Source organism: Cyphomyrmex costatus, unplaced genomic scaffold, assembly GCF_001594065.2.
Source record: "Cyphomyrmex costatus isolate MS0001 unplaced genomic scaffold, Ccosl1.0 scaffold505, whole genome shotgun sequence".
NCBI lineage: Eukaryota > Metazoa > Arthropoda > Insecta > Hymenoptera > Formicidae > Cyphomyrmex > Cyphomyrmex costatus.
This window is the reverse complement of record NW_017279311.1, coordinates 690,308-704,975: the sequence shown is the minus strand read 5'-3', so window position 1 is coordinate 704,975 and position 14,668 is coordinate 690,308. Positions and strand designations below refer to the sequence as shown.

General features: G+C 31.1%; 3 protein-coding genes across 3 annotated transcripts in view; 2 read left to right on the top strand and 1 right to left on the bottom strand.

Annotated features, from left to right (window-relative positions):
• Nucleotides 1-3,421, bottom strand: part of Tbc1d8-9 (TBC1 domain family member 8/9) — a 7,468-nt gene extending 4,047 nt beyond the window's left edge. Inside the window, exons 1-9 of the mRNA XM_018545860.1 lie at nucleotides 3,347-3,421; nucleotides 2,115-2,281; nucleotides 1,450-1,623; nucleotides 1,283-1,379; nucleotides 995-1,184; nucleotides 804-880; nucleotides 641-697; nucleotides 362-566; nucleotides 84-286 (exon numbers count right to left, since the gene is read on the bottom strand). Of these exons, the coding sequence (XP_018401362.1) occupies nucleotides 84-286; nucleotides 362-566; nucleotides 641-697; nucleotides 804-880; nucleotides 995-1,184; nucleotides 1,283-1,379; nucleotides 1,450-1,623; nucleotides 2,115-2,281; nucleotides 3,347-3,390 (1,214 nt within the window). The 5' untranslated portion in view covers nucleotides 3,391-3,421. The remainder of the gene's footprint in view (nucleotides 1-83; nucleotides 287-361; nucleotides 567-640; nucleotides 698-803; nucleotides 881-994; nucleotides 1,185-1,282; nucleotides 1,380-1,449; nucleotides 1,624-2,114; nucleotides 2,282-3,346) is intronic.
• Nucleotides 3,422-4,267: 846 nt separating this feature from the next.
• On the top strand, nucleotides 4,268-6,788 carry LOC108778646 (KIF1-binding protein homolog). Its single transcript, XM_018545874.1, has 2 exons — nucleotides 4,268-4,326; nucleotides 4,845-6,788. The coding sequence occupies exon 2, from the start codon at nucleotides 4,846-4,848 to the stop codon at nucleotides 6,643-6,645; it is 1,800 nt and encodes a 599-aa protein (XP_018401376.1). The 5' UTR covers nucleotides 4,268-4,326; nucleotide 4,845; the 3' UTR covers nucleotides 6,646-6,788.
• Nucleotides 6,789-13,189: 6,401 nt separating this feature from the next.
• The window catches only part of LOC108778637 (cytochrome P450 4C1), an 8,720-nt gene continuing 7,241 nt past the window's right edge, over nucleotides 13,190-14,668 (top strand). Inside the window, exons 1-2 of the mRNA XM_018545862.1 lie at nucleotides 13,190-13,361; nucleotides 13,988-14,097. Coding sequence (XP_018401364.1) covers nucleotides 13,190-13,361; nucleotides 13,988-14,097 — 282 coding nt within the window. The remainder of the gene's footprint in view (nucleotides 13,362-13,987; nucleotides 14,098-14,668) is intronic.

Here is a 14,668-nt window from a genome sequence, read left to right as displayed (position 1 = left end):
ATATATATATATATATATATATATATATATATATATAAAACATCTTTATTTCATATCTACTAGAAAATGTAACGTAAACATACATGTAATTAAGTTTAGACTTTGACAGAAGCTCAGAGATTTTTTGCACCACAAAATCTCTATCATGTATTTGGGCGAATAAAAACGATGAACGCACCGTTGTGACTAATATTGACTTATCTGCTCCTGTGCTGGACTGATTTTCCGCCGATTCAACGAGTGTTACTTCCCTTAGAGGTATAACTAAACTGACTTGTCTTCTTACCTAAATAGATATAAGTAATAAATAAATTTTATACACTGTTAAAGAGTTCATTAGTTTTAATATAATGTAACTTACCCTACTTTCAAAACAAAGATAATTTTGAGATAAGTATATCTTTCCCCAAACATATCTTTTGTTGTACGGAGTCCATAAGGTAGCATCAATGCTACCATCTAATTTCTCGGTTCCTGGCAATCTAAATTGAAGCCTGTATGTTTCTGAATGTGCTCGTGCATCCAAATCTCTCTTCAAGAAAGATGGCTTCTTAGGCACATTTTTGCTAAATTAAGAATTAATTTAGTGTTTATTTCTGCATAACTTTCTAAAAAATAATATAATCATGTATCAATATACCTTAATTTATTCAATAAGTCTCTATCCTCATTAAATCCACTTTTTTCATCAATAAGTCTATAAAAAAAGCGAAAAAATCATTTTGTGATAAATTAATACATAAAGTACAAAAATGATTTTTCTTTAAATATCTTCTTTGTTATATTTTAGTAAGTTTTAGTACCTTTTCATAGCAATATTGGTCAGTTGTTCCATTAACGAATATGTTTCTGATTTATGTATAAACATAGAAAAATAATGCTGTAACATAAAAGAAAAAGCTAAATGTTAAGAATTCATTGAGCTGTATAGAATGTATCATGACAGATGTCGATAATAATAAATAGTAACGTATGTATACACGTCAATATATACCTCTTTATTGTCACGTGTTACAACACGTATACTATCTGGGACTATAAGGGAATTAGTTTTGCTCAATTCCGTAATATCCGTCCATCTTATAGTCAATTTCGTTTCTCTTGCTAGTATATAGGCATAAAAGCACATATGGTTTACAGATAAATAGAGCCATCCTTGTCTAGGTAATCGTGATTTCCAATAACTAAAAAAACAAACATAGCTGTTTTATGATTACTTTCTTAAATGTATTTAATATTATATTTGAAGTATATAATCTTTATATATTTAAAATTTAAAAACCTGCACGAATAATAATTGACCAATTTGTCCTCTTTGGGTATGTTGAACAATTGGTGAAATTTAAAAGATACAGTTTTAAAAGACTCTGGATCTTCTTCTGTAAACAATATCAACATTAAAGCATTAATAAATATTTTTACGATTTAAATAATGATTAATAATTTTACCATCTGCAAACTGAGAATCCGGGGCTCTATTTGCTATTATAGACTGAATTTTGCAGCAAACGAATTCCGTTATTTCCTCTTCGGTATCAAACGATGTAAGTGTAGTCATTAAATTCGAGTGGAGCCATTCCCAATCTTGCAAAATCTCCTCACGGGTTAAGGAACATGCCACTTCTGTAAGTTTCAAACATAAGAGGACACATTACAGATTCAAACTCTATTTAATTAATATGAAACTTAACAAGCGCCTTATAATTTTTTCAGATTGTAATTACATAAAAACTCAATGTAGATGAAAGCATCGAATAACATTCTTATGCTCCCTCGACATTTGCCATACACAGCTGACAATTGTTTATACTAATATGCACTGTTATCAGTTATTGTGCTACTATCACTATTATTAAAACAATACTCACACATATATTCATTGTCCTTGGCTTTACATCTTTTTAAATGCATAATATGCAAGAAAATTAATATGTAATAATTATAATATAGGCATAATTGTATAATTTAATTATAAATGTATATGTCTGTAGATAAAAACTATCTATTTTTGTTTTTTCTTCTTCCTTTCTTTCTTTAAAAAATATACATGTATATATTTTACATTCTACATATATCTTGTACTAGAATCTTGAATTTCAATTATAGTACAGTACCCCAATAAACTTCCGATGATGGCGTCTGATGAAGAATTCTAAAGGGTGGTGGTTTGGTGTCAAAAACGCTGTCCAATGTGCCCACCAATATGGAGGTAAGACCTTTTGTTTTTCCATGTCCTTTACGACGTTGCAGTACGAAATATACAGTCGCCTGTTCAGTAATCCTATATTATAAAATGACAATAGAATTACACATATTATAAATACCCATCTAGAAAAAAATAAAATATTTTTAAATGAATAATTTCATAATTAAAATAGTTCTTCAACAAATACATAATAAACATCTAAAATAATATAAAAAATTAAATACAATAAATAAACTCAAATATGACAAACTAAAAATTGAGGAACAATATTTGTTTTTAATTTAAATACAAATAAAAATTTTAAAAATTCAAAAAATATTAATTGTTTTAGAGCTAATATTTTTCACAAATTGCCATTGTCTCAATAATTTCTTTCTTCTTCAATATTTATTGTTATTACTATATTAGCCGTTATGCGTATATTGAAAGCATGTTAAATTAGCATCAAACTATCCTCGCTTATCGTGTCACTGATGTCGACATCACGATCGCCGCTTATCGAATCCGACCAGACATTCGCGTCGTACTTTTGTACACATTTTTACCAGACGTTTTCGCGCTCGGTTATCTACTGTACGTGGTTCGTGCGTTAACAACGGTAATTTCGTCTCTTTATGACGTCGGTAGCCGATAAACGTTATTCCGCAGTTGAAATGACGCGGATGTTAATTGATGTTGTCGAATCGCGGCTCGATAAAGACCACGGTGGAATCACCACCTTGTTGACAAAAGACCACCCGCGGCCGAAAGAACGGCACCTCCCATCAGCTGTCTCTGACACGAATGTAAACATTCCGCGCGACCGACTGCGAGTCGTCTTTGCGACCGCTGGAGTTGAAATTCCGATCGCGGCGTATAGTATCTCGAGCCGTCGTCAATCGGTGACAACAAGATAGGCCGTGTTCTTTTTGGCTGAATTTCCATTTCTCTTCGCTTGGAGGAAAAAAAAAAACAAGAAAAGAAAGCTGAGACAGCATTCGAAAACATTATCCGAGTGCCTCGAAGTATCCTTACATATTTTATCCTTATTTGACATTCGGTGCGAACAAGGATAGAATGAAAGTACTTTTGCTCAAGAAGTTCAGCAAAAAAAGAACAGATATCTAAGGATCGCCAGACGTCGTTATGTGCGATTTTTACCAGAACGCATTGGCGAGCAGCACTTCTTGCGGCTTCACCCACATCTCGATCGCCACCGCGCGAAGTACATATGGCACTGACACAGGACGACGACGACGACAACGGCGACGAGACGAGGACGGCGTCACGCGCGCGCAAGCAATCCTCTCCGAGGAACTGCCGCGAAAATGCCGACGGCGGTGGGGAGGGGGGGGAGGAGGAAAAATTAAAGCAATATACTCGCGACAGATAAACACCGTCCCTGACGGCGGAACGATCAGCTGCGACTTCTCGCGAGGGACGCACGCTCGCCACGCCACGCGAAACGAATGTCACTAAAGTAAAGAGATATCGTTACTGGCGATCGATATTGCAATTTCTGTACTTGGCTGTAATAAGCTTTGACATGGTCTCGTCGACGATCAATGACGATTCGAGTTCATCCGAATCTGGCTGAATTTGTGGAACGAAAAACTATACTCAAGAGCGATTTTGATTAACACGACATAAACATAGAGGTACGAATACTTTGAAAAGATTAGAAGGTAATAATAGTTCATTATTTTGACATATGAAAACGCAAGTAAAAACATTGTCATAATTGTATATTTTTTAGGAGGTGATGACCGCATGTCATACGGTTCTAACTTGATAGTAGCTGGTTCATAATAGTTGTATGTTCCTGAATATTTTTGACAGATTTAATTTAATCCTAGCAACTTTGATGACTCTATTAACACAAAAGGAGTGTGAATAATTTAATAAGGTTAGAAAATAATAATCCACTGTTTTTTTTATATATGAAAATGTTTATATCTCTGTTATTTTATAATTGCATATTTTTTTAGGAGGTACCTACTGCATATGATATTGTATGATTCTAAGTTACTAGTAGCTAGTTTATGATCCTAAACATTTCTGATCGATTTAATTCTATTCTAGTGAAAATATCTCTAATTGTTGAAGAGATCCAGCATTGAACAGAGAAACAAAAGTTATAAGTAATGTTTTTGAGGCTTCTATGAGTACTTTGTATATAGAAGCTATATGTTTTACACAAATTATCTCTGTCTAGATCTGTTATAATAATACCAATATTTTGACAATATTAAAGTTTACATTATCAAAGCAAGGAGCATATTAACTTTCAATTTTTTTTTCTCAGATCTTAGATTTGAAATTGTAGTACTTAGAAACAGTGTATAACACCAATAAGATAAAGAACAACATAAAATAGAATAAGGCATTTAAAAATTCACAATGCAAAGATAGTAGAAAACTTGCAGAAAATTTATAATCAATTATAATTTTATGAATATATACATCAGCCCAGCTTGATTGATTTACTTCTTTGAAAAATTATCTCTATATACACTGCTTAAGAACAGAAGGAGAAGAAAGTGGAGATTGACATAATGGATCTAGACACTGAGATATCCCACAAAATGCATAGCTACTGTATAAAAGATATAAATATAATACTAAAAGCATATATATTAATGTTGAATTACTTTGATAGAATGGAATGTTTGGAAAGAGTTAATCACCCAGGATCGTGGGTAAAGGAAAAATACCAAGAAGTTCAGCAGTTGTTGGAACGTGAAATAACGAGTGATCCGAATAAGCTTTACGAGAAAAAGTCTAAAGCTGTGGAGATTCTAATGGAGATACTGGAAGCACTTACGCACTGCAAAGAGACTTTCTGTACTGTAGCTGCTGCGATAACTTATTTGAACATAGGTATATTACGAGCTGACATGGAAGATACAGGATTTGCTACAGAATGTTACAAAAAATGTATTGACTTATTGGAAGACAGCAAACTGACACCCGAGGGCATTTTACCAGCTATAAGCGCCAATAATCAATTGAGTCTAATTTATGCACAACGAGGTTCATATGAGGAAGCCAAAGACTTCTTAAAACAAGCGGAAGACTTATATATTAAGTTTACAGAAGATGTTAGACTCGATCCTATTCATATGGTGACTATTATGGGTATTGAGGAGATAGAAGGAAATCTGTGCGCAAAAAGTATTCTCGAGAAGCTCCACACATTGACTCTGTATTACTTAGCACAGGTCTGCCGCGGGTTAGATGACAAGTATAGTTTTCTTCTATATTGTCACAGAACATTGAGCAAGCAATGGAGTCAAAATAAAATAACACAAGATCTGGATTATGTCGATTGGGCTGTAAATGCCGCGGCAATATCTCAGCATTTCATAGACCAAGACAAATTTCCACAAGCGAGACATCATCTAGCTGCAGCATCTTATATATTGGAGAAATACTCTGAAATCTTGAAGACAAAAGGTGCTAGGGAAACCAGCGAGGCCATTGCTGCACAATACGAAAATTACGATCACGGATCTGCACATATTGCTAGATGTTGGGCAAAGTATGGTATTGCTCTTCTGGGAACATCTAAAGAGAGATTAATGAAAAAGGCCGAGCAGGATGATCAAGATTTAAAACCTGCAAAAGTTGCCAGCGAAGTTTATAAATATTCCCATACTGAAACCATGGAGGATCCAAGATTTGTAGATCTAGAACCAGAATTAGAATCGATTACCAATGAAATTACAGATATGTATTTATTGGATTTTAACGACGCCAGACCAGTATTCTTGAACGTCCGCAAATGGTTGGATAAGGCGAAGGAATATTACACTTTCGATTGTCATGCGTCACATTACGCCTGGATTGTCCAAGATCTCTCTCAAGCGTATAAATTCTTGGCGTTCTTCGAAGATGACGAAGACAGGCAGGCGAGAATGCACAAACGGCGGATAGACATTCTGGAGGAAGTAATTGAGGGATTGTGTTCACGAGCTTACCGAATTGTCTGTAGGGAAATTTGGATCGAACTCGCAGAAACGTATTCGGAGATTCTGGACTTGAAGATGGATCGTTTGCAGGCTTCCAACGAAAAGCCGACGGCGCATGTGATAGCGAAGATTGAGCGCCTAGCGAGAAATAGCATAAAGCACTACCAATCGTACTTGAATTCTTTAGAGATGAGCAAATCCCAAAACGGAGTTGAATCCTTCTCGGATGATTTGCTGTATTCAGCGTTGTATACTTATTTCCATGTAGGAAGATTGTATAATAAGATTTTAACTCCCGACGTGCAACAAAAGATAGAAAACATGCAGAATAGCGTTGATGCTTATAGTTTCGTCGTTAATTACTACGATAAGCATCCTGAAAGACAGAAGAAGTTAGAAAAATATGAATTTATAAAATTGTCCAAAGAATTCGTCGCATTGTTGCCGCTTACAATAGATAGATTAAAACAGCAACAGATAAATCAATAATGCAGTTTCTCTCTCTTTTTCATTTCCGTGACAATGTTAAACGATATTTCATTATATTTTTCTCTGCAGCAGACGATGGTTTTTGTACAAGAGAATACAGGAATCTACATCTGCAAAGCATATATAAATATATTTATGTATCGCGCGTGTATGTACAATAAATCCCTTCTTATGTATTTGCTTTTTTTCAACTCATTCCTTATATTCATATACTTATGTTTGTATACACATATTTCTAAGTTTGTTCCGTTTATATTTGAGCAATGAAAAGGTCACTACTATGATATACTTATAATCAGTATTCATTCTCACACACACACACACACACACACACGTACTGTTTCATAATGCTATAAAAATAACTATTCTAATAAATAAATTGTTTACTTTAATCTTTATTTTTGTTTTTAAGGCAGGAAATTTATTTCAAAGCAGAGAATTTTTGTTTTATGTATAGTAGAAAAAATGACATTTTTGAAACTTTTTGTTAATAACTTTTTAACAAACAGCGACTGTCATCTAAAATATTCCAATGTGAATGGAAGTCACTCAGGACTTTGACAATATAGGCTGTATACTTGAGAAGTGAGCTAATAAATTAAATTATCTTATCTCTAACACCGCGTACCTATATATATTGTACTAAATGATTGAAATATCCATTACAATGCCTTACTGATGAGTCCAGTAGTGGAAGCCCGAAGCCGGAACGAAACGCCGAAGTTACGTGATATTCTTGCAATATATTAGAATAATTTAAAAAGATTTTAACGAGTTTATTGGCTCGATCATTGCCCTATTTCTCTATATATTAGTTTTAAAAACTTTATTGAACCTTCTTACTAACATTTTGGTTGAAATATATTTTTTTCAATAAATTGTGAAATATTAGGTAGTAAACTTATGCAGTTTTTTTGCTTAAAAAAACTTATCTCGATATCAAAAGAAAAAAACACGTCAATCAAAGCATTTACCTTCGCTAGCTATATTTTCCATCTTTTCGAGCAACATGTATCATGTCCGATACAACCCTCCACGAACAAACACGATAAAAATGTAATATCTATAAAAAGTATTAAAAAATAATTGATATTTTTCTTTTAGGAAAATGAGTTTTAAGAGGTGTTTTGTTATAAGAATAAAGTTTTGTATGGAATGTATAGTATGTTAATTCAAATTTAGTTATTAAAAAAAAAATTATTTGTGAAAAAGCTTAGGTATCCAATACTACCCGATCTTCTCCTACGCGTCGGTGAATAGCCGAACGTAACTTTCTTATTTTTTTTGTTAATTTTTTTTAATTGAAAAATTAAATCTAGTTTTTTAAAAAAATATTTAACAAGTATTTTTCACAAGTAATTACTGTGTAAAGACATTTACAATGTTTAATGACATGTATAATAAATTAGAGTGCTAACACATCCATTTTGTTTTCCCCACGTACTGTCGTATAAAAAAAAGGGTTCTCAGAATGTTCGTTATAGTTTTGGCCGTAAGTTGTAGGTTTGAAATTAGATAACTAATTAGGAACCCTACATATGTAGGGTGCTAATTTAAATTTGCGGGAGAGGACGCCAAATACTCTAGTGCCGTGCCTGATCTTTACAAAAGGCAGTTAAAAACAATGTCACGATGGCTCTAGATAAAGATATTTATTTAAACAAAATTAACGAAAGGATAAAAATACTTACGAAATAATCAAAAAAGATCCTACAAAGAAGCTTACAATTTCTCTTAGAACTATGATTTTGAGATGGAAGAGATGCAAATATTAGACATTAGTGTGATTCGAAATATAGATTGTTATACTGCAGCGATGGGTTTCTCCCGAATGTGTATTAGACATGCTAATATCGAGCAAAAGTATCGACTATACATATGAATATATTCAGATATTTTAAATTTAAAACTATCTATATTCATTCTGAATGAATAGACATCGAATATATCGCACAACGAATAAATAAAAAAAAAATGCCTTTTTTAGAGCTTACGAACGAAGATATGTGAAAAGCAATATAACTTATCTCTGATTTTTTCTTTTTTACACAATCATTATATGTAAATAAACGTTTTGTCTTTAAACGTGCGAAGAAGTTAGAAGTCGTTCCAAAACTCTTTTATACCTTTGGAACATAGTTTACATTTTACAAATTTTTTTCTAATTTTATAAAATATTTCCACACAAGACTTATTGTAAAGTTATGAACATATAAGCAAAGAATTCAAAATTATATACACAGCAAAATAAATACACGTTTAAAACGAGTATTTTAGCGCACATCTGTCACAAAGTGTTACTATGAAATACAATGGATGTAACTATGAAATATAATGGGTGTGTGTTTAGTATTACTAATTACATTACACTTTTACACTCGACACCACTCACTGAACGCTTGCATCCAATTGGCACATTCCGTTGAACCCAAAAGATAGACCCATGGACAAATACAAGAGCTCATTGAACGCTCAGTCAGCATAGTATCGACTACCAAGTACTGCAATGCATCCAAAATTCCTAAAAGTATATTCATAAAAATGGGGAGTGAATATAAATAGTAAAAAAATATCTAGTCAATATTTTATTCATAATTTATTATTCGATATTTTTCTATCGAGCAGCAAAAAATATCGAATATTCGATATTATCGAATAACGATAAACATCCATATAAAGCATACACACTATAGTAAAAATGTATATGTTCTACTCTCTGGCTGTACCAAAGATCCAAAAGCCGTTGTCCGTTTAAAATTATTGTATTTTTGATAGGTTGTCCGTTGTATGCTTTGGCCTTGTCTTTACACAACATAATGTTTACAACTATCTCTAAAGCGGATAGCTATATAAAAAATAGTATTGTACTGATCGATAAATTCCAAAGAACTATTATCGAGGATAATTTTAAATTAACTTCACTATAGATATTGTGTGTCTTTTTACAAGCATTTAAAGCAAAATTATTGCTTCAGATTGTGTCAATAACAAATGGAATTTTATTTCAAATAATTGTTTACCTAAGACAGAGTTCTTCATGGAGGTTCGGTTTATTTTAGATTTTACTTATTTTATATTTAACAATAGTTAATTACCTATAACCAGAATTTCTGCACATCTATGGACTCTTCGTTGTCATCCATCATTGCTGACTTGGTAATGCAAAGATTGAACTTTGATATCATTCAATAGTCAAATACTTTTCTACTATTGATACGTAATGATGCTGTTATTCTATCTTTTAAAATTGATTTTTGGCTTCAATGCTTTAATGATTTCCAAGATTTCGCCTCCAATTTACTCTAGAAATTAAAAATGACCTTTAAGTTTTTTTCTAGATGTCACAGTCATTTTCGATTTTTCGATTATTAAACACACTATCGTCGTACACCTATTTCTGATTTAGGAACTATGTAGCTATCACTGAAAAATATGATTCTACTGGAAGGCGCGCTGGCGCTAGTTTCGCGATCCGACAAAGTGCAGGTAGCTACATAGAATAAAAAATAAAATAGACGATGATGCAATTTACACTTAATTCATATATGTACTGGAAAAACACAATTTAGATAGCATCAACATAAAAAAATATAATTAGTTTTTGAATAAATGTATAGGTATTTAAGCTTTTTTAATTTTGTATTGCACACTTTTTTGAATGCATTTATATACACGGAGAAAATTGCGCGGCGATAATCGCTAAACCGCTCAGCGCCTATTACTGAGCTGATTACAAAAAAAATTTTTACTGCACAGTGATAATTATTGTGCGCGCGCTACCCTGCTTAAAATTTTCTATAGAAAACTATTAAGAAAATTCTATATGTTTTTAATGAGTGTTTTGAATCGGTAAATCCCAATCCGCAATAGTTTTCTATTATTATACTCATAGAATCTTATTGATAACTGTAGAGCTTCTATAGTCGCTCTCGTGCGCTACTATGGAAACTATTAAAAACTATAAATACCTATACAAACTCTATATGTTCCTATAGTTTTTTATAGAAAATTTTAAGCAGGGTAGTCATCGCTATTTGGACAGTAATCACAGCTGTGCGCGCACTGGTAGCTGTTTCGAACGCTATATATACTCATCGCCTGCACGCGCAGCTCTGAGTACTGTGAAAACGATTGCTGTCAACTTGTGTCGGCTCACATTGGCATGTTTTATTAATTTTTTTGGATTTTTATATCTGTTTTCTAAAATTTAGAGAATATTGTTTCCTTTTTTAGTTTTCCCCCTTAAAATTTTATTATGTATACATATATATACATAGTTAAATATGTATCAAAAACAAATACATTTTATTATATTTACTATACAAATATACGAATGCGTCTTCAGTGCATCGAGACAAATTGTTTTCTTTATTTAAAATGAGTGGATGTTATAACATGGATTACGTTGATGCTTATTGTAAATTTTTTCGTTTTAAGATAAGAGTATTAAAATAAAATGTACTTACTCAGTATATTTCTATATAATATTACTTGATTTTTTAAAATTGATTAATCTTTGTTTAATTATTTCCTTAATTGAATAGAATTAAAAGAGTCTTCTCACAATCAGGCAAATTTATAATTGAATAGATCAATTTTAATTCTTATATTATTATTTATTGTAGACGAAATGTGTTTAACAAAATTAATATTTACATTTTAATATTAAATTTCTTAAAATAATAACTTTAATATGACTTGTTTAAATGTTATGTTTCAAATACTATGTAATCGAGTAGCTTATATAATTTCTTTATTTATCACATTTCCTGTACACATTGCAATAACAGTTTTTGGACATAAAATTACAGTCCTTTAAAAAAGTATTAAAAAGAAAGAAGGTAAAAAAAAGTTAATAGAGAACGATAGAAAAATCCTATCATTTTGAATATAAAAAATCTGATTTTTAATTCATTAATTCGAATCAAATTTTATGAGAATCTTGTACAAATTTTATAGAATACGATAAAATACGATAGGATTCGTACTAGATCAATTGTGATGCTCGCGAGATAAACGATATAAACTTAAGAAGAACGATACGAATGCATACAAATTCTATTGTTTTTAATCTTTCTCTAACAATTTTTTTACGAGGGATAATTTCTTCGTATATATCATTCGTAGTCGCACGATATAATAAAAAAAAAAATTAAAGATGTATTTACATAAACTTTTTATACGATATATCAGAAGAGCTACAAACATAAAAAAGGAATACAAATGGCTGCATGAATGTATAATTTAAATAGTAATCGGATATGAATTGCAAATTACATAAATTTCTAAGCAGTATAACATTGGAATTCAATTCTCAATTCACAGAACCATCATGTATATTTAAAAAAAAAACATGTGCATTTTTGTAACAAAAAATAAAATGCAAGCATCAATCAAATGCAAATGTTTTGGTTCTATCTTCTTATTAGATCGATTATAAATATAAATCGGTGGTTTACAACGCTTCATTTTTCTAATCGTCAGACATAGTAAGAGAGAGATAAAGTATTCGATTCAATTATCCAATCACGTGAGTATTTACTTATCACTGTTAGCTTGGAACGGAAAAGAGAACACAAATATTGTTCGTGATTTCCACAGTCTCATTCAATAACTAAATCTTAAATTGAAAAGAAGCCGTTATAATTGTTTCTTGTTATAAATCTAGGATTTAGACGCACTATTGCCTATTTTATAGTTATATTTAACATTATTTAACAAAATTAATCTATAATAAATTTAAATTACAAAACATAAATTATACACATATAATAAATGCAAAAGCTACGATATTTCAATCGAAAGTCAAAAGTGATAAGAAATTATGGTTTGCAGAAATTTTTACGTAACAAATGGTAAGTATCGAAAACTCGTATTTTTATGCATTATATGCTAATTATTCCACTCTCTAAAAATAGATAATTTTCAAGAGAATATAAAATTTCGTTAAAAACGATCATAACTCGATGATCTAAAAATATTTCAAAACTTGAATTTTGTTTTTAAATCGGTATTTTAAATAATGATTTTTTATTGAACTACAAATACAAATTGAAGTTTGTTATACAATATCTCAAAATTTTTTTATAAATTTTACAATTAAAGTTCTATGATATAAATTAAAATTTGTACATCAAAGCTGTTTGAAAAATGTTATTACACATTTTTTGAAAAAATTCAGTAAAATTATCCTTACATTTGTATTTTTTAATATTATATCAATTTTAACAAAAGGACGTTATTAGCTTTTGCCTTTAGTATACTTAAAAGCACTTAAAAGCACAAACTTTATAAGCAGTATAATTTGTTAACTTTGAATATTACAAAATATATTTTTAATATGGAATATATGTATATTTTCTGACATACGCATCATCGTCTTTATTTAATTTGATCTCTGAGAAACATTTTTAATCAGTGTATACGATGAAAATTTTGTTAGCATTTTTTTCAGTGAGATATTAATGTAATTTCATTATTTTTATAAATCTAATAAGTATAAATTTGCTTAATAAATATTTTGAAGTGTTCACAGATCATAAGGATGGATTTCATTTTTTTGGCATTATGCACTCTTTGCATTGCTGTGATTTTCTCAATTTTTTTGATGATCTACTATCAATATGTTATTAAACAAAAACTCGGAGATATTCCTGAAGTCAAAGGATATCCTTTCATTGGTGTTACATATGAGTTTATGAAGTTATCTGATTCTGGTATAAAAAACTTTATACATATTATTGTTCTTTAATGTATTATTAAAATTTCGTTCATATACATATGTTTGCGCATAAGGCTCAAAATTAAAAGTTTTTTCCTTAAACTCATGTAATGAATAGGGTAAAACTGCAGGAAAAGGGAGCAACCCTCGATGACCTTGACCTTGACATATGTTGTCAAGGTCATGACTCTGAGTAACTTCCCGCAGGTTTTACTTGGCGGTCGTCCTTCGTTATTAACAAAAAAGTTTTAAAATTAAACATATTATTTCTACTATGCATATATGATAATAAGTACTATTCTACACTTTTCTCTGTTAGAAACGTTAAACTTTCCACACGAAGTAACTCTCACCTCCCCTTCACTCCTCTATGATTGTACTGTCTAGTGTCCACGCGAAACGAGAGGTATTTCACACAAAAGAATGAGTTGGATAAGGTTATTTTTAACAGTAGTGGAGTTCCCCTACAGGGAAGGTACTCACGGTTATGACTTTGATAACATACGTCAAGGTCAAGATCATTGGGGGTTGCTCCCTTTTTTGCAGTTGTACCATAAATAGAAATAACAATTAATAAATTATTAATATAATAGTTAATAAATTTTTAATTGTCGCATATAGGTCGCACAAAACGGTTTCAATTATTTCTAAATGAATTTAAAGAAGGAATATTTATGCTCCGGTTTGGAACCAAACCTTTTATTGTCGTGTATAAGCCAGAATATTTCGAGGTAAATAAAATCTATTTACTAACAAAAAATAATATATACAGGGTGTCCCATTTGAAACAGAAAACGTGAATAACTCTTTAGGAAATGGGGAGAAGCAAAAAAATAGTTCAGATAAAAGTTGTAGGGTTCGAAGGGGGCCACAAGATGGTGACCTTCAATTTGACCTTGATGTCAATTTTGAGTATAATTGAAGGTCAATGTATGTTCTTTTAAATGGAACCCCCCATTTTTTGCTGCCATTAAAATCTGAAAGAGCAGGTCCCAAATACCCTTACAATGAAGTATTGAGTTGTGATGTAATAAGGTAATAAACAGTGACAGTTAACTTTTTTTTTCCGTGCGTTTTTACGTGATTTTTTTCCGAATACCGACCGTTTTTGTATCGAAATAATTGATACAAACTATTTATATATATTGCTACCAGAACTCTCAAGAAAACACCGGATTTTCGAGAAAACAATTTTTCGTCTGTGGACTTGGAAAAATTAAAAATCTGTAACTTCAAAGTACTATATCTTTTTGGATATTGATTTTAGAGCATCAATTGTTAAGGATAATCGTTAGAACTCTT